At 47.1% G+C, this 20,121-nt stretch overlaps 1 protein-coding gene across 1 annotated transcript in view; it reads right to left on the reverse strand.

Moving 5' to 3' along the window:
• Nucleotides 1-1,213: 1,213 nt before the first annotated feature.
• The window catches only part of LOC139725215 (hepatocyte nuclear factor 4-gamma-like), a 59,112-nt gene continuing 40,204 nt past the window's right edge, over nucleotides 1,214-20,121 (reverse strand). The window contains exons 4-9 of the mRNA XM_071636305.1: nucleotides 16,231-16,349; nucleotides 13,483-13,638; nucleotides 12,594-12,837; nucleotides 11,757-11,993; nucleotides 10,982-11,154; nucleotides 1,214-2,818 (exon numbers count right to left, since the gene is read on the reverse strand). Coding sequence (XP_071492406.1) covers nucleotides 2,642-2,818; nucleotides 10,982-11,154; nucleotides 11,757-11,993; nucleotides 12,594-12,837; nucleotides 13,483-13,638; nucleotides 16,231-16,349 — 1,106 coding nt within the window. The 3' untranslated portion in view covers nucleotides 1,214-2,641. The remainder of the gene's footprint in view (nucleotides 2,819-10,981; nucleotides 11,155-11,756; nucleotides 11,994-12,593; nucleotides 12,838-13,482; nucleotides 13,639-16,230; nucleotides 16,350-20,121) is intronic.

Below are 20,121 nucleotides of genomic sequence, written 5' to 3' on the forward strand. Positions count from 1 at the left end.
TGCAACACTGTGACAGCCCAACTGTAATGACTGGTATAAAAATCTCTGGAAGTATTAAAGTTAACGTTGTAAGCATTAGGCCTCTCTGCAGTACAACTGAGTGAGTCAGACTGTATTGTCTTCAGTACTGAATACAAATACATTATATAGCGACTATTAAAAAAACAACAACAACGGGGCTGTCACAAGGTCCCTCCCTCTCTCTCCTCCCCATGCAAATCGTCATGGTAACGACACACATCAGAGAGGAGAAAGGATACTGCTTGGTCACATGACACCACGGCAATGTGAGATTTGTTTGCATTTCACTATCAATCCAGGTGAAAGCGACAGTCATTTGGTCAAAACAAAAACAAAAACAAAACAAAAACAACCCCCCCCCCCCCCAACCGAGATCCACTTTCTTGTTCAAGTGAAACAACACAGCGCGAGACAATCCGTGGCATTTGCATGTCTGAATACTTGCTTTGTGGTAACACTTTGACAGAGACCATCTACTGGAATGCATATAGTACAGAGTGCTACGTATGTACAACATTAAATGCCTACGCTAGGCGGCAACAAAAAGTGAGAATGTATTCCTTGTTTCTTGGGCTCTTGGTGATAATTCACTCGCCCCCGCACACAAGAACAAATGCTAAAATCATAATGATACTTGCAAAACAAGATGGAGAGGGAAAACCACAGTCATATCGCTGTAAAGTGACACATTGTTTCAAGTGTGCCTGCGATAAGGTACTCCGTCATTATACGCGATTTCTCTGCAATCACTAGCTGGCATGGCTGCATTCCTTATTATATTTTGACGCCAACATAATTTACATTTTCAATTTGTTCAAGCTGCAGCAAACTTGGCTTATCATCTATTCCTTTAAAATTTCCCAGCAGTGTTTATTGTTGGAAAAAAAATGAAAAGTAAGGACAATCTTCACAATTCGATATGAATGAACAAAACAGGTGTTTGAAACAAATCATTGTTTTCAATGAATTTTCCTGGCATACTGAGTTGCAGTGGTGGTTGTATGCCACAGTGGTTGCATGCCATTGATACAGCATGACCCGAAGTGGTTAATTCGCAAGCAGAATCTTTAGTTTACAACCATATGTCTAAACAAATTTGCAGAAATTAGCCAAGACAAAAGGGGAACTGAAAAACATCCTGTCATTGTTACTGCAGGCCTACCCCCCCCCCCCCCCCCCCCCACCGCCCCATTGTGCTGTTTGTGTTTTTATTATGTTTTCAGAACTAGTTTTAAAATATCATAATGGTGACACCTGTTTGTTTTTTGTTCCTTTTTTTTTGCAAAATGTGAGCACTTGCTACATTCATACTGAATGAGGTCACATAATATTACCATAAAATGCATTTCATTGCTATCAGAACTGCAGCTCTCTAAAATTGTTCTGAATTAAAGGTTACAACTGCAAAGCTCAAGAAACATCAAGTGGCAATTTCAAGAGAATAAGGCAAGTATTTGCTCTCGCGAATGGGATATCAAAAATATTGACAAAGAAGGACAGATATGTGTGCATACACACATTAAAAGAAGAATATAACTTGTTAAAGCTTCATGAACTTGTACAACATTACAAACCACACCTTTCAAAATATATTGAGGCAACAACAACAAGGCATGTTTTCACCATTTGTCACTGAACAATGGTCAACTTTGTGATGAAAGACAACAAGATATGAGAATCCATTGTCCTGCAGTTGTGTAGCGATGTCGTGAAAATGCTGCATGTTGGCATCCCACTCTACATATTACGGAGAGAGTTGAAGCCCTACTGGTCATTCGAGTCCATCCACTGTTTCGTACGTGAGCTCTGCCTTTGGTCTACGCCATATTGCCCGGGGCATTGGACTTCAACCCTTGCATTTGTTGACAACTTTTACGAGTTTAGAATTTTTATACAGAAATATCACTACATCTGTTTCATTGAAGTAGTGAGATGATTTGCTCTTCGTATCTATCAATGAAGTTCTGTTTTCCGAAGACGCTACGTTCGATATGAAGACTTCAAATTATGGGTATGCCATGACTGTGATGCCAAACTAGACAGATGAAGTCTCTGGAGCGATGAGGTTGGCGGAGACCAGGTTCCACTTGGTCTGGTTTTCTCCGGTTCTGCAGACTAGCTCTTTGCCTTGGCGGCAGACCGCAGCTCTTGTGACATCGACACAAAGTTGAGGTATGTCTTGCTGCAGCACATTTTCAAATTATAAGTTGCCTTTACTGTTCTCCACGGAAGATAAAGCTGTCACGTCATCTACATGTGTGTGTTCTTTCAGGGAATGATTTTGTCATTGGGCTCATTCGAACCAAAAAAGAAGAAGAAATAAACATCATCCTCCGGAATCATACAGCATGCTCGGACGAGCTAGCCTGAATACATCCAAGTAGTCTGAAGAACATCATGAAGACCGACACGAACCAAAACGCCAGATCCTAACAGACGAATTCATCCTGCTGATCGCATATTTCATCAACTTCAAACTTGAATATTACCTTCTTGGTGTGTCCGACAGCTCGACAACACATTTCTTGAGCTTCACCCTTACCCCCCAATTTGCAATGCATCCATAATCGTTGCTCTCCGACAAATCGGAAATGGGGGAGGGCGGAGCTTTGTGATGAGACTACACGACCTCTTCCTTGAGCAAGGGGTTGAGCTGACTCCTCTCCTGCTTGGGGACGGGTATGGCAGCTGGGGCGGGAGGCCCGGCGGTGGCGTGAGTCACGGGAGGCTGGGCCAGGGGCTGGGTGGCGGTGACTGGGATCGGGGTGGCCTGCAGCTTGAAAGTTTCACTTGACACCTGCTGGGGCATCAAGATAAATAGGATTTATTCCAAGTATGACAAAACGTTTAGGGTAGCAATTTTTTGCAAGTCTTCCAAGGATAGTTACAAAAGTACACTGTACCATTTACTGTAACTTCAAATATAAATGTCAAACATCTAGACATTTTTGCAGAAGTAGAGACTATGGCAATGCCTACAAGAAAACACTGGGTTTGGACATGGATCTATTTGCAGTAGATAGAGAAACATTCTTTTTTTCTTGTTGTGGGATGTTGTTTTATTTTTTTTTGGGGGGGGGGGATGGGAAGCAGACAAATCATGCTCTCCAGCCATTATTGGGTAAATCTGACATAAAGTTTTCTGGGTAGAAACATGGTTTTGAAACCATGTTCTATGGTTCATATTTTGTTATAATCAGTAGTTGTGATAACAAACATAATTTTAAAACATGGTTTTGAAATGCATTGTGGAGGTGCAATTTAAAGCAATGTTTCACAAGAGACAAGGTTTCGACAGTCTTGTAAATGCAACCGTGATCTCAAACACAATCTTACATTAAGGTAAGGTTGCACGTGCCCTGGTTGACCAAGCTAATTGCCAAGGGAGAAGCTGCACATATTGGCCCGAATTCACGAAGGTGGTCTAAATTTAAACCATGGTTTATGTATATTTCTTCTGCGTATTTATGATTGACAGATTGCGTACGCTAACAGGCATCCAGTAAAAAAACGTGCATTGATGCGCGCATGTATTGGTACGCCTATTTAACGCTTATTTTAGACCATGGTCTAAATTTGTACCATGGTTTAAGTTTAAACCACCTTCGTGAATTCGGGCCAATGAGATGCAAAATGGCACAATCCGAGTGAGCCAGAAACCATGAGGATCAGGCGTGATCCTCTTATCTACGAGGTACATCGACCACCTATCTGTTATAGTATGCTATTATCCCGATAATTGCCCTAACATCGAACAAAGAAACCTTTACACAGTAAGCCTACCTTACACCGCCCGTGTCCCCCAGGCCGCACGCACGTCCGCCCGTACGCACGTAACCAGTCACCCGCCATGACTCTTCCTCCAGTTCCACACAACCAGGTCACCCGCAAACGGGACACACAGTCAAGTCGCGCCGCGAGGCGAGGGGAAGGAGGGGGGGACACAGATAGGTGGTCGATGTACCTCGTAGATAAGAGGATCACGCCTGATCCTCATGATCTACATCAGTACATCTGACCACCTATCTGTTATAGTATGCTAGACCGACACGGACTAACAAGGGAGGCTTGGCTGTAAGGCGGTGTAATCAACGGGACTTCGCCGCTGACAAAAGGGCAGCCCTAGAGAAGGAGGGCACAGCAGCGGGAACGTCCCGCAGATAGAAAGAAATGAAAGAATTGGGAGAACGCCAATAGGCTGCTCTTTGGATCTCCTCAACCGACACTCCTGCGAATAAGGCCCAGGAGGCGCTGATCCCGCGAGTGTCATGAGCGCGAGGCGCTACCCCCGGGGAGAGAGCCTCTGAGCCAGCCGCTTTGATAGCGGCAACAATCCACTTCGATATGGTGTCTTTAGAGGCAGCAGAGAAGGGCTCCTTAGTCACTACAAAGAGTTGATCCCCGGAGCGTCGGTCCTTGGTACGGGCGCAGTAATATTTCAGGGCCCGTACCGGACACCAGACTTTGTCCTCTGCGACAGAGGAATGAGCGGCCAGAGGTTGGATGAAGATCTCAACCGGACTGGAGGCTGCTGTCTGATTTTTGGCCACATACGAAGGGCTAGGGATTAGCCTCACACCAGCCCGTTCCCACCGTATGTGGCCCTGCAGGGTAGACAAAGCATGCAGCGCACTACGGCGCTGCCCAGATGCGATAGCCAAGAGAAAAACCGTTTTGATGGTTAAATCCCTAAGGGAGGCTTCGGCCAAGGGTTCGAAAGGCGACCTGGCAAGCGCCTCTAGCACACGGGGAAGGCTCCAGGAAGGGAGCAATCTCCTCGTCGGGGGGCGTTCCAAGAAAAAGGCGCGCAGTAAGCCTGAGAGGGCGGGGGCAGTGGATATAGTGGACCCATCCTCGAAGCCAGTATGCACTGCCGCGATGGCGGAGCGATACCCCCTAATGGTAGAGATGGTTAAGCCTCTGTCAAAGAGGGAAACCAAAAAGTCCGCCACATCTCTTAGAGGGGCTGAACGAGGATCCACCCCGTGAGATTGGCACCAGGAATAGTATCCAGCCAAACGGGAATTGTAAGCCTCCCGGGTGGATTCTCTCCGGCTGCGGGCAACGAGTGAAGCAACTCGTTCTGACAAGCCCGCCTGAGTACCGGATTCCCTGATAAGGGCCAGGCAATCAGGTGGAGAGAGCTCGGTCGGGGATGTAGAGCTCCCGACACCGGCTGCGCTATTAGATCTGGGCGAGCTGGAAGGAGCCTTGGGCTCCCCACCAGTAGGTTTGTGAGCTCTAGGAACCAAGACCTCCTTGGCCACCAGGGGGCTATAAGGAGGATGGTAGCCTGGTCCCGCCTGATCTTGCGCAGGACGCGGGGAATGAGGGGGAAGGGTGGGAACGCATAGCCTCTGAATCCCTTCCACTGGAAGGAGAAGGCGTCCAGCCGCCAGGCTGCGGGGTCCTGCACTCTCGTGCAGTACCTGGGTAGCTGAGCATTCAGCTCCGAGGCGAAGAGATCCACCTCCAGTGGTGGCATCTGATTCACCAGTCGGCTCATGATATGCGGGTCGAGTCTCCACTCGGAGGGGAGGACCCGGCCTCGGGACAGGAAGTCCGCAATGAGGTTGTCCCTGCCCGGTATATACGAGGCCATGGGAAAAATCCCCCTGCGCCTGCACCATCTCCACAGTGTGGCAGCGAGGGCGTTCAAGCGTGGGGAATGCGTGCCGCCCTGCTTGTTGATGTATGCCGCCACTGTGACATTGTCTGTGCGGATCAACACAGTCTGGTTTTGGAGTAGAGGTAAGAAGTGGTGGAGGCTCAGGATAACCGCTTGAAACTCCAGCACATTGATGTGGGGGAGGGTAGCCGAAAGGCACCAGTCCCCATAGGCATGGAGCCCCTGACAGTGACCGCCCCAACCCTTGTGGGATGCATCGGTAGTCACTGTGAGCGAGGGATGGGGGGGCTGCAGAGGGCTGCCCCTGCTCAGAAACTCCGGGCAACACCATCGCCTGAATAACAGGCGGGTGGCCGGGGGCAGGGGAACCATTTTCGTCAAGGGGTCCCGAGACGGATGGAAATGACTGAGCAGATGGATCTGCAGGGGGCGCATGTGCAGTCGACAGTCCGGCAGCACATCGACCAGGCTCGCCAGATATCCTAGGAACTGAAGGAAGGATCTGGCAGGGACTCGTCGCTGCCGTCTGAAACGGCGGGCGGCGGATATGATCGTAGACACCCGAGCTGGGCTGGGGCGCGCCAGCTGACGGGGGATGTCTATCACTGCACCCAGGAAGGTTGGGCGTTGTGTGGGCACGAGCTCCGACTTCTCCCAATTTATGAGAAACCCGAGAGACTGTACTGTTCTCAGCAGAAAAGACAACTGGTGAGAGAGCAGGGTCTGGGAGCTGGCTGCTAACAGCCAATCGTCGAGGTAGCAAAATATCCTCAGACCCTGTTGCCTGAGGAAGGCTGCTACACACGCGACGAGCCTGGTGAATAGGCGTGGTGCGGGTTTCAGGCCGAAAGGCAGGGCGCGGAAGCGGAACACGTTCCCCTCGAAGGAGAAACCCAGCAGGTCCCTGGATGCTGGTGCTATCGGGACGTGGAGGTAAGCATCCTTGAGATCTATGGACACTGTCCAATCTCCCGGTCTGAGGCAAGGGAGTATGGACGCCAATGTCTCCATTCGAAAATGTTCCGTACGGATGTGCCTGTTTATTCTCTTGAGGTTGAGAATGAGGCGAAAGCTCCCCGAGCGCTTGGGAACCAGAAAGGTAGGGGAAAGGGATAACCGCGGGTGGTCGCGGATCCGTTCCACTGCCCCCTTCGCTAAGAGGGCGGCGATCTCGGCCGCCATGCCTCTGTGTCTGAGGGGAGGCAAGCGAGGGGGGGAAAGACGGATGACGCCTCCGGGTAAGGGAGTGGCGAGCTCGATGGAGAAGCCACCGCCTACAACGGAGAGCACGAAGGCGTCGTCCGTAATGGCCGCCCAGGCCGGCTGGAAGGCCTGAAGGCGGCCGCCCACCCCGGCTGGGGGGGCCTGAAGCGCTCGGGGCAAGGAGTCAAAAGCCGCCGCGGCCCCTGGCGGCCGGGCGGGTTGATCCTCGCTGTCTGTCTCTACCCCTGTGACTGCGGCGCCCGCGGCCGGAGCGGCGGGGCGGCTTAGGGGGAGGCAAGGTGACCGTTACGCGGGGGGGTCCCGCCGAGGGGCGAGCGGCCCCGCGGGGTCGGGGGGCTCGTGGTTGGACGGATCTGAGCTGCGTGGCCAATTCACGGGCCTGTTGGCACCTAGCTAACTCATCCCTGATCCGAGGGGCAAACTGACCTGAGAACAGAAAGGGGCCCTCGCAGGGCATGTCAGCGGTCAGCTGAACCCGCTGTCTAGCTGAAAAACCCAGTGCTTCTAGAGCCAGGTTCCTGCGACGACGAGTCGTGTACAAGGCTGCACGGGTAGACTGTTTCCACAGTTGTTCCGAGATAGACATAAGCAGTGCGTCGAGCAACTGCCTGTCTTCTGGAGAGACCCGCAGGTCGTCTGCTTGTACGGCCAAATTGGTCAGAGCACCCGCGTACGCTGCCAGACGCATCGTGGATCTGGCCAAGATGGACATGTGCGTCCACCTCTTGTCTTCCTCAAGAAAGGAGCGTCTGCGTAGGGGGTTGACCTTCCCCACGTAATCGCCTAGAGCAAGCAGCTCGGGGGATAGCGTCTCTGGGGACAGAAAACGGGCCATGTCGCCCGGTTGAAAAGTGAACGCTCTTCTCAAACCAGGAGGGCCACCCCTGGGGGACGGTTCACGAGCGATGCGCCCGTACTCATCCTTGAAGTCGGCTGTGAGTGGAATGCCGGGATGAGTACCCGATCCCCCCCGGAAGAGTCGGGACGCCTGGGGCTGTTGCTCCGCAGGGTCCGGGCGGACCGTATAAAACTCTTCCAGGTAGCGGAGGAGCAAAGCTTCCGCCTCCTCACTGAGGTGTTTCAAACCAGGCGGGGCCTCGGTCCCAATCAGGGAGGGCGCCGCCGATGAGGTGGACATAGACTCCCACTCTGAAGAGGGGTCAGACTCTGAGGCAGGTACCCCGAGTTGATCAGAGAGGGGTGGGAAAGGGGGAGGCGCTAGTGCTGGGGAGAAAGTCTCCGCTGGCAGTGCGCTATCGTCCAACAAGGAACGGGCCGTCAGGCCCGAGGCAGGGCGTGGGATAGGGGGCGGTAAGAGCAGACCACCAGTAGAGGTAGCTACCGCAGCCTGACTGACAGCGGCCGGGGCCGGGCGATGCAGTCGAAGGCTCTCTGCCTGAGAGGGGAAAGTTTCCTCCCCGGGCGGAGCCCCTAGTGCCGCGGGAGCACGGCTCGTGCCGGCTATGAGCTCCCCGCGTGGCGGCAGTGGGGCCATGGGCACTGAAGAAGCAGCGGTCGATTCGGCCGGAAGGCCAGGGAGCGACCAGCCTCGGCTCTCTGCGAAGCGGCTGAACACCTCAAAGAGTTCAGCTTCACTAGGCTGAGCCCTAGGAGCCTTCTTCTTCTTTTTGCCCGAGGTTTTGGACTTCTTGGAAGAGGGAGAGGCAGAAGGGGCCGTGGAAGGCCTTTTCTTAGCCTTCTTCTTCCTCTTCAGAGTCCCAAGGGACGAGCTTAAGGGCTGTCCGGCCGGTGGGGTGCCGGTCGAGGACGCCGCCGAAAGCTGCCAGTCCCGAGCGGGAGGCTCAACCGGCGCCGCCCGAGCGGACGGGCCGGGGAGGGTCCCAGTGGTGGTAGGTGCCGGCTTGCTAGGAGCGCGGGCAGTTACCAACCTAGGGCCATGCACCCTGGGGTGCTGGCCGAGTCGGAGGGAGGAGGGGGCCCGCGTGGTGGGCAGCCGGGGCGGACCCGCAGCTGGCGCACCACCGCTCCCGAACCCCGCCGCCGCCGGCCTGGGAGAGCCGGGTGGTGGGGAACGGGCGGGGCCGAGGCTGGACGCCGCTGCAGCCGCAGGGCTGCGAGCAGGCGGGGTGGGGGCGGCTCGCATGAGCGAAGGCGCTCGTGGCGGCACCCCACCGCTCTCTGTCACCATGGGCCGGCTAGGGCCGGGGGACGAGAGGCCAGCCAAACTCCGGTCAGGTCGCCAAGGACGACCACCCTCCTCCCCCGAATCACTTCCCTCAGAAGCGAGAATCTCAAGGGGCGGATCGGCGGAGCCGGATCCGAGCCCCTCCGGTTCAGGGACCGGCAAAGAGACTCCCTCCGCGAGGGGGTTCCGAGCAGAAAGCTCTGAGTCCGTCGGCCGTGCGGCCCCGGACGGAACCAGGGCCGGAGCCCTAAGTATGGGGGGGTGGGAGGATAGCCAAGCCTCCAACGTGGCCCACAAGGGGTCTGACCAAGTGGAGCACGTGGGACAGGGACTAGATCGGGTGCACGTGCGATGCAAAGCGCAAACTGGATGTGCGTCCCAATCTGGAATGGCCCGGCGACAAGAAGTGCATCTAAGAGTCATCCTGTATAAAAGAGAAGAGGACTCAGTTAGCAACAACATAAAGAAAATGTAGACATGAATAAACATACAAGTATCTTTACAAGAAAGTGTATGTTAAAACAAGGGACTCAAAAACCAAGTCAAAGTAGGCTTAAAAGCGTACAAGACAAGGGGCGGGAATTGGGCCGAGCTGGGCCGACAAAATTATCGTTGAAGGCTCAGCATAAAATACCCAAGAGACAGTAAACAAACATGAAACATGTGCGAAAAAGGTGAGAAAAACACCCAATCGAAATATAAAAGAAGCCCCAGAGGCGCGCCATAGGCGTGGGCCACCACAATAAAGGCCTAAGGGGGGCACGACACACATGAAACATGCACGGAACCGAGTCTGGGGACGAAAACCCAAAGACAAGGTGCAATTAAGTCCCAAAGGGCTAGCCATAAGGTCTACAAACCATGATAAGGACCCTAATGGCGTGCCATACGACTACAAGTTGAGTAAATATGGCCAAAGGGCTTGCCATAGGTCAACGATCGGTAATAATGACGCTAATGGCGTGCCATAGCCCAAGCATGGCGAAGACGGCCACCCACGGCCAGCCATAGGCTAACTACGGTAACGAGATACTAACTCACGGCGTAGAGCCTACGAAGAAACCTCGATGTTTCTAACACCTTCAAAAAGGTCAAAAAACACCAAAAAACTCCCGAGAAGGTATAAAAGCATGAACGGGAGGAGGAAAAAACATAAAAGGAACGACAAAAAGCCGAACCGTGGTAGGCTAAGACGAGAAAGGGGGAAAAAACCCGCCAGTGCGTGGCGAGAAGCGAGGCACGGTGCACACACCATACAAACGTATGGGGCAGCGCGAAACAAAACCGCGGAGGTTTGGATCGAAATAAAATTCACGATTTCGCCCCTTTCTCGGTAACAAATGATGACAAAAACGATCTACAAATGTGATACAACAATCAAGGAGCAAAAATAAGGAAAGATATTGCCTGATTGCTGGGGGATCCCGCTGATGCAGTCGGGTTATCACGAGAGATCGAAAACACGTCTAAACGCGATGGTGGGCGAACAGGGAAGAGGAAGAGTCATGGCGGGTGACTGGTTACGTGCGTACGGGCGGACGTGCATGCGGCCTGGGGGACACGGGCGGTGTAAGGTAGGCTTACTGTGTAAAGGTTTCTTTGTTCGATGTTAGGGCAATTATCGGGATAATAGCATACTATAACAGATAGGTGGTCAGATGTACTGATGTAGATAATATCGTGGAAAAACTTGTGTAAATGCTACTCTGTCAAATTATGATCTCCAAACTGTGTTTCAAAACCATGTCTCAAAAACCGTGTTTCTCAGTACACGAAATCTTATAAATGCAGCCTTTGATGCCTCTAGGTAGGGTGTACTTAAAGCTTCATTGCAGAGTCTTAGCTATTTCAGGTTGGACTTTTTGAACTCGTCAGATTCTTCATGTCACTGACAGAGCCCAGAATATTCCGATATAAGAGCAAGACTAAGAGTGACCACTGGCTGGAGATCTTCTACTGACCTGAGATGCGGTGGTGGTCTGAGTGACCTGCGGCGCTGCGCTGTGGGAGGCTGCATGAAGGAGATGACCGTTGACCATCGACTGCTGGTCCCCCGGCGGTGTGGGGGGAAGGTGAGCGGTCATCCCTGGGATGCTGCCGGGGACGTGTTGTTGAGACGGATCGTTGCTCGAACCTGCCACAGGCATGAATGGTGTCAGGGTTAGATCAATTTCTTGGGGATTTATGCAATCCTCATCAGATTGGGATATGACAGCTCAGTAAGCTTCAGATTTATATCATCTACCTATAGTTCAGCTTACACCTCTTGACTGGTTAAGTTGGGACTTCAATGCTCCTTGGTAATAGTTTCAGACATTATTCTTCGATGGCATTTTCCTATTAGTGCACAACTACACTGTACATCTGCTTCTTTGGCCTCAATACAGCCAAATATACACAGATCTCTATTTACTCCTTTGGAATTACAGTTTTTGCAGTAAACTTGGCAAATGAATTATCTATACTAGTAATTGTTGTGTTGGATGACAAACCACTCAAAATGCCACTGTGCCTAAATGCTTTGGATAATGGTGATTACCCCTGGATCTGTCCTAACCTACTCATCTCCACACTAAGGGGAAACTGTTCTCTCTATCTGGATCCATCAGTCACATCCACTGCCTTGCAGCCCCAATCACATCCGAGTAGTTCCACCCACATCCTGAGGAGAAACTCCACCCACCTCCTAGCGTTCCCACCCCCCTCCTCCCCCTGCCTCAGAGTCGCCCAACCCACCTCCGAGCAGCATCTCCTGCAGCAGGTTGTCCACCTTGGCCACGCCCATGAGGCGGGCAAACTGGATCTGCTCGATCATCTGCCACGTGATGCTCTGCAGCGGCGGAAGCATGAGCAGGATCTCGCCAAAGCGCCCTCTGCTGTCGTACTGGCGGTCATTGATGTAGTCCTCCAAGTGGATCTGGACCTGGTAGCGCAGCATCTTGATGCGCTGTGGTTCGCTCAGACCCTTGGCATCTGCGGATAGCAGTCAGTTACGAAATGTTATAATCACCTATTTATTCTCTCCTTTGGTAAAAGTTCAGATGACAGTGTGATGGGTTAAAGAGAAGTGGTGATTACAAATGAATACCACCCTGACAGACAGTGCAAAATAAATTTCTGACTGTAGAATTATTTTTGTCATTCCAATCATCTGACTGAAATTTGATACTGTATGTGCCATGTATATATATTTGGCGAGTCTAATTTGTAGCGAATCGGGACTTCCTGACAATTTCGCAAGGGGTTAAATTTGCGATTGTTGAGCACCAGTAATGAGCGAAGAAATGTATGTGTGCATGTCTCATTCATGAAGGCATCAAGAGTTAATATTTTTGCATTTTTAAATTTGTGAATAGCATCCCACTTGCAAAATTTGAAAAAAAATACAAATCTTATGAAATATTTGGCATATATACTCTAAGTGTTGTCTTCCTCCTTGTGGAAATGACAGCACATCTAGGTGTCCTGTACGTAACTGTTGTAACATTAAATTTCAATGGGAAGAAGCACGTCAAATCTACACACTTTTGAATGTCCAGCAAAAAGAAAGACTGACATAGAAAACCAACTAACCAGGGTCAAAGAAGACAATGGCTTTGAGGCAGGCAAATTCGTGGTCATCGAGAGCGACATCCCTCATGGGAGTGACCAGTTCGTCCAGGACCCTGCTGGCCACCCGGTGGATGTCCATCTGGTCTTGGGAGTGTCTGGGGAGGATCACGTCGGGACCGAGAACGAGCAGGTCCTTGAAGGGCAGGGACCGGCGGGCAGCACCGAGGACCAGGTGCTCACCGGCGTGGGCCCGCAGGAGGGCCACCTGTTGGAAAGACACGAGACAGAGAGAATAAGTACCAGTGAGGTGGTGACTAGCGAGCAACCTATCATAAGAAACTCGGGCAGGGCTGGCTGACTTTCACACAGCAAAATCAGGGAGGTTTCCAAGAGCAATCTGTACATCAATCTACCTACAGCACAAGGACAGACACAGACACAGACACGAGCACAGACACAAGCACTCTACAGACAAAGACACAGACACAAGCACAGATATAGACACAGACATAGACACAGACACAGACACAAGCACAGACACAAAGACACAAGCACAGACACAGACAAAGACACAAACATAGACACAAGCACACTACAGACAAAGACACAGACGACACAAGCACAGATGCAGACACAGACATCTCATACCCACATTCTCTCTCTTTCTCTCACTTTTCTTCACTCTATCTATTTCTCTTCTTCTCTATCTGTGATATCTTTCTCTCTCTTCCCTTTCTATCATTTCTCTAAAATTTGTATCCTCTTGTATTTCACTTAAACTTTGTGGGAAAAACAGATGGTCTTTACTTTGGCAAGTAGCAAAAAGAAAGAAAGAAACAAACAAACAAACAAAGGGGTGGGGGAGACATGGGGAGAATAGAAGAATAATGAACAGAAATTAGGACTCTACCTGGTCATCAAGGGGCAAGTCACAGAAACTGGGGATGTATTTGGCCCACTCCACCAGCACCAAGAGGTGCTGCTTCATGCTGTCACACACGTCATTCATGGTGGCAATCTTTTTGCTGGTTATGATGCCGTCCGACAGGTTTCCCGGCGAGGGAATCTGGAAAAAAAAAAAGAGGAGGGATGAATCGATATATGGGCGGTGAGTTGGCTCAGTCGGTAGCGCATCTGCCTCACGATCACGCGGCCCGGGTTCGAACCCAAGTCTGGACTGAGCAATGTTGTGTGTAAACATACCGTCCCCTCTAGCAAGAGGCAAAACACTCTGTCCCTCGGATAGGACATAAAATGGAGGTCCCGTGTATGAGAGAGTCACAGCTCATGCACGTAAAAGATCCCGCTTCATTCATTCATCGCAAAGAGCAGGGTGTCTAACCCGGTGAAGTGGTCCCACCCCACATCCAACTGGACCCCATGGAAGACCAGCTTAGTGTAGCTGAATATGGGCTATCCAGCCATCTTCACAGATGGAAAATGAACAACAACTACAACAACAGTCTTGATTTCCCCTCTCCTAATAACTTTGCTTCTTGTTTTGGATTTATAATATACATTATGGCCCCAGTGCACTAAAATGTATTGCAGTTTAAAGTGTATCTGTACACAGAAATTTAGTTTTCTGACATTGTAGGTTATAAGCCAGTTTGGGGTTCCACTTTGAGCATGAGCAGAAAAAGGTCATCTGTACCAGCAGAGCGTGTTGATTGTTAAATTCACTGAGATAAGCATCTGTGATGTAATGATTATTCATGTGATCCTTATAAATTTTGCTTGCCAGCACATTCACCTGACAGCAATAGCAGTATTTCACAATATCAATAGAAAAAGATTGTAAATACATTCAATGCAAAATAATTAAATGAATGCATTCCAAAGCGCTAATTGTGAATCAGTCTGGTCATGTGGTCTATGCGAGTTCATCCTTTGTTGAACACGACTGATGAATTCCATAAATTGTTACATCGGGCAAGCTAACGCCTTCTGTCGCTTGAAAGCTAGTGGAGTGCCTAACCAACTGAGAAAGAAGAAAGGTCATGTGTACCCATGTACCCATGAGCTAACCCCGAACTGGCTTATTGTACTGGTAATATCCTTATGAAATATAAGAGTGCAACGTTACTCACATATAGAGATATAGCAATATATAAAGAGACATAGAGCAAGCTCTAAAATGCCAAAAATTACATTGCACCTTGATCTAAGAGTAGTCTTTTGGCCTTATCGACTGCATTCGATTGCGTAGTTCAATAATTTTCTGTACGATCAGTGTACTACGATACTCTCAAAACACGCAAACGCACGCAAATGTCCAGCCGCGGCAGCCTCTACTCATGCGGATGCATATGGCTCGATGAGGCGATACCAATAGACAGTATTCGATATAGCTGTGTGTAGACGGAGGCGAACGAAGGAAATGTGCACACACCGATGGTCTACGCGCGGCTACTATTTTCAGATCTGGCTACTATTGCAGCGCACACTAGTGCGTGCCGATTTATTAAAATTAATATTTCACAGTTTGGGGCATTTTTTGTGATGGGATAAAATTTTCTCTAGAGTTCTTCGGACATGCTCTCACACCTCTCAAATTTAAATTTTAGGGGAGAGATTCCCTTTAAATCAAATCCATTGTTGATGCTCAGTGATGAACTTAAACAACCACAACATATGTGCATCTTTCAGATGCTTGTGTTAGTATACATTCATTGTTGGATGTCTATTAGCATATGAGTAAGACATGCATATTTTATGCAAATGAAATTTACATAATACATTGACTATATCTTAACTACCTTTGTGAATTCATCCAGGCTAATTTTGTGTGTGTAGATAATATCTGTATTGATAACAATTAACCTTAATACTGCCATGATAATATTGCCTACTTTCAAGGAATCCAGTGATCTAAAGCCAGTGCTCATTTTTCTTTCAACCCAAATAAAATGCATCATGCATTGAACGTAAGTTCTAGATTGTATTCTACACAATTTGAGAGCCAGTGTTCAATCTTATTCTTATAACTGTGCACTAAACGACTCATGCAATTCTCACGTCACATTCATTGCACTTGGGAAGCAGAACAGCACCAGCAGAATTGATAATGACATGATTTGAAGCATACGATGCTTACACCTTGACAATAATGTTATACGCTACTTTGAATGGAAAAAGTACATCAAAGGACAGCTGTCTGGCACTTTGTCCAACACATCCCGTAAACAACATTCCATATGACTGTGGACCAAACCCCACGGTCTGTGCAACATGAACTGCATTTAGGAAAAGTAAATGAACAGGGAGATGTTGCTGCATCACAAACTACTGTAAAACATGATATATTCACGGCACGAAATTTTTGCAAATTGGAGCCGACGGCCTTTTTCGTGGCAAGAAATTTTCGCAAATTGCCACTTGCGTTCAATGCATATAGTGTAGATGAAAAATTTCGCATGCATTTTAATTTCGCGAATCTTGGCGCTCGCGAGATTCGCGAAATTAAAATGCACGCGAACATTCCTCGTTTTACAGTATATTTTATTCAAGATACGCCACCGAAGTGTAATATTTTCCTATCATGACTATGTATACTCAAACACTAAATAATAGGTGCTTTTTTACATCCATGAAGGACAATTTGTCAATTCAAGTTGCAATAAACTGTAGTTTGGATGATCATTCTCTGCCAACTTACCACCTGTCTCGACATGGCTTCCGCGTGGACGAGCTGAGGTATCGAGACGCCCCCATTGTTCAGGCTGTCCTCGTAGCTGGGCCTCCTCGTACTGATGCGGTCCCTCTCATTCTGGACAGCTGTTTGGAGGACAAAACAAATCGTTTCAACTCTATCACAGCAAGGATCAAGACTATCACATATAATATACCGTATGTCCCCCTCAAAAAATTATAATGGAACCCTCCACAATGATAACTTAATGAATCAATCCAAATACAATCTCAGGGTGTGAAACTATAACATATTACCCACGTCTTGCAGAAAACCCCATCAGATTTGCTTCAGTGGTCAAAGAGTAATAACGGAGTTTTGTAGAGCATGTCAGGAATCCCTTCCCTCCAAGTTCTGTCCATTGTGTTCACACATTGATATGCAGTTTCAAAAGCATCCAAGTGCTAAACTTGGAAGAATCACATCCACGACATGTTTTGCAACGATTCACATTTCTCTGTGACTACTTAACCAAAATGAATGGGGTTTCCTGCAAAATATAGGTAAGATGTTATATTTTTAGACCCTGAAATAGCATTCAGACAGTTTAATCATATTGGAAGCTATCAATGCAAAAATCCCAAATTGTAATTTTTTTTTTTTTTTTTTTTTTTTTTTTTTGTGGGACATGCTGTACAGCAATTACTTTTTCAGATTTTGTGCCTGAGCTTGTGATATCATATAGCCACCTAAAGAGATACAAGATGCTATTTAGAGGACATGACTTATGCAGCGAGAAACAAATTTGTCATATTGCAGGCAATGACATCCCTTCAGTAAATACGATTCCTGAATTTGACTGGCTGTTGACTGGGTTGGAATGAAATTATATCTACAATTATTACTTTGTGTGTCATTGTAATACTACATGTTAAATCCACATGAGTTATATTTTCCCTGTAAACAGATTTTTTCCAAAGTGCTCGTGGTTGAGGGAAATACAATTTGTAATTGACTGCCAACTGTTAAATTATAACGACAGACAAGGTTATATTTGTTATACTTTATAGTTTACATAACTACATGCTATTTCATTTGAGCCCCATTGGCAGCCAGTTGAATTCTGGAATTATATTACCTCACATGACGTGACTGCTCGCAATGTAACAAATTCTTTCTTCGCTACATTAGTCACATGATCAATAGCATTCTGACCAATCATCAACCAGTATCTATGTAGACCATTTAACACAAAAGATGTACATGATATACATCAAGGAAGAAATAAACAGTATGCCATTTGTAATGTGCATAACAATTTTAATTATGGTGACTGTTATCATTTCCAAATTAAGTGCCAAATGTTCAATGAAACACCAAGCTACACTAAGTACAATCATTGTTGCTGAAATTTAGAACAACTGCATGACACATTATTGTGCAAAATGGCATACGGATTACTCTCTTCAAAGCTCTATCACATTGTCTACACATTCTCTTTGTTGTTTTTCTCACCGTGCAGCTGCAGACCAAAACCAGTTTCTTACAAATTTAAAAACTGAAATATAGATTCACTGCAATGTTGAAGAATTAGTGATTCAATTTCCAACTTGTGAATTCTGTCAACAAATTACTACATGCATTATTCATATGCGAAATCAACAGTATCCTGTTAGAAACACTACAAGACTACTGTATTACATAGAATATTATAACATATTCTTACAAATGAATAAATTATTTTTTATAAAAAAATGAACACATGAAATGATCAATAATATAAAAATAAATTTGATGGACTTGTGTCTACGTATCTTTGGAATCAATGACTATGAATCAAACATTTGTTGGCTTGTTTTTTTTTTAAACAGTCCCTGCACAAGGCTAGGCAGGTATAGCACCTTCCATGAATTGCTTTCTGACCCAATTCCCCAGGTCCCTACAATCATCAGCAACACACAATATTTATAGCCATCCCACCGACCTCCGTGGAGGTCAGGGCTCTTTTCCTGTTTATCTCCACATGACTTCACCATCCAGATCATGAAATACTCGGTAACTGTGATGCCAAAAGTTTATTGGAAAGGGATATCTCTCTCCCTATCTACACAATTTCCTCTTTCTCTTTTAGGTGATCCGAGTATCCTCTCGGATCACCTTCTGTATCTGTACGGATTCTTTGTTCTTCTTCTTCTTCTTCTTCTTCTTTCTTTATTTCTGGACAAAAGTTGTGTATCTACGTACTCAAAAAGTACTCAGAGTATCAACTTCAAACTCATACCATATATGTATCATGTCCCAAAGACGACAAATCTAATGTATCATTGTGATTGGTCGATCGTGACGTCACTATGACGTCATTATATGAAAACACATTCTCAATCATATCTCATTAATGGAATAGAGTTTTTCAATGAAATTTACGTCACATATATTTCAACTAATGCGCATTTTACTCATGTTCTCAAAATTCACATTTTTTCTTGAAACGTGCGCGTACGTGCGCGTTGAAATATTTGTATGCTCAAATCGAGCTCAAAATTTTTTTGCACACGTTTCAGACCATTTGGAGCATTTTTTTAAAAATTGAAAAAATTGAACGGACGCGTACGCGCGCGCGCATATACGCACGTTCAGCTCATATGCAATAGAAATTTCCACTTTTTTACACAGATCGGATGCCTGAAATGTCAAGGAATATTTCTATCAAGTTTCAAGTCGTCGGGTGCCCGTGCATTGGCCGTTAATGCAATACAATTTGTATTGCGTTAACGGCCAATGCACGGGCACCCGACGAAGTCAATCCGACTCTAAATGACGTCATACGGGCCCGTCAAAGTTGAAATTCCGCGCGCGCGTCAATGGCGATATACAGTGCAACAATGTCAAAAAACCGCCAATTTTAAATCCGAATTTACTCGCCAGGATGGACAAGACCCCCCATTTTCTTTACATATTTTGAAAGCTGATGAGTTGTACATGTCATTCCATGGGTTGACGATGCTGGAAAAATGTTCAAAAGATATCAAATTTCTTAATACAGTAAAAAAAGTAAATTTTCAAAATGACGTCATCAAATTTCAAGTTCACTCGAGCGTATCTCACCTATCCTTTGCCAATTTACACCCAAATTTCAGTATGTTGTAGCTTATTAAATGATCTTTCATTAATATATTTACAACATTTTGATTGGATGACGGCATCACCTCGTAAAAATGGATTGAAAGTAATATTGTCAAATTTGACCAGTTTACGTGTTATCTCTATGGGAGAGCAGTTTTTCTGGCAGTGAAAATTGACCTGACTCTCTTTTTCGAGCACTAGCTCACTTACGCTTCGGTGAATTTCTCCCAGATTTTAGTATGTTGTAGCTGAGACTTTGGGCTATCGAAAATGTGCCCTCCATTTTTTCATACAATGTCGGCATCACGTCGAAAAACTTGGTTGAAAATGGCACGAGGCTTCGATGCAGCGTCATTTTGCTTAATACACAGGGCCTATGGAGAATGAAATAGTTCATTGCGTAGCGCATCCGACTCGTAATCCTAAGGTCCCTGGTTCGAGGCTCACCCCTGCCAATATTTTTTTTAATTTTTTTAAACACTTTTTTCCTTCTTTTTCATTAGTTGATCTTAATCTCCCTTTCCTTACTTTATCTTTTCCTGATTTTTTTATGCTTCTCCTTCAAATTTCTATAAAATAACATAGTTTTTCTTTATTTTTCTTTCTTTCTACTACTTTCTGTGCAATAGATGAACAACAACAATGGCTATCAATCCCATATTTTGCACATGTTTAGTACATGTCACGTACATTATTTCATAAAATAACAACTACTTGATCGGACACCATCTTGGGTATGTAAATTAGGGTCAAAGGTCATTAATGTTTCATCCTGTATCTTGGTGAATACATGTC

The sequence above is a fragment of the Diadema antillarum genome, unplaced genomic scaffold (assembly GCF_040938485.1).
Source record: "Diadema antillarum isolate AM-2024a unplaced genomic scaffold, OU_Dant_1.0 seq00000024_RagTag, whole genome shotgun sequence".
NCBI classification, from domain to species: domain Eukaryota; kingdom Metazoa; phylum Echinodermata; class Echinoidea; order Diadematoida; family Diadematidae; genus Diadema; species Diadema antillarum.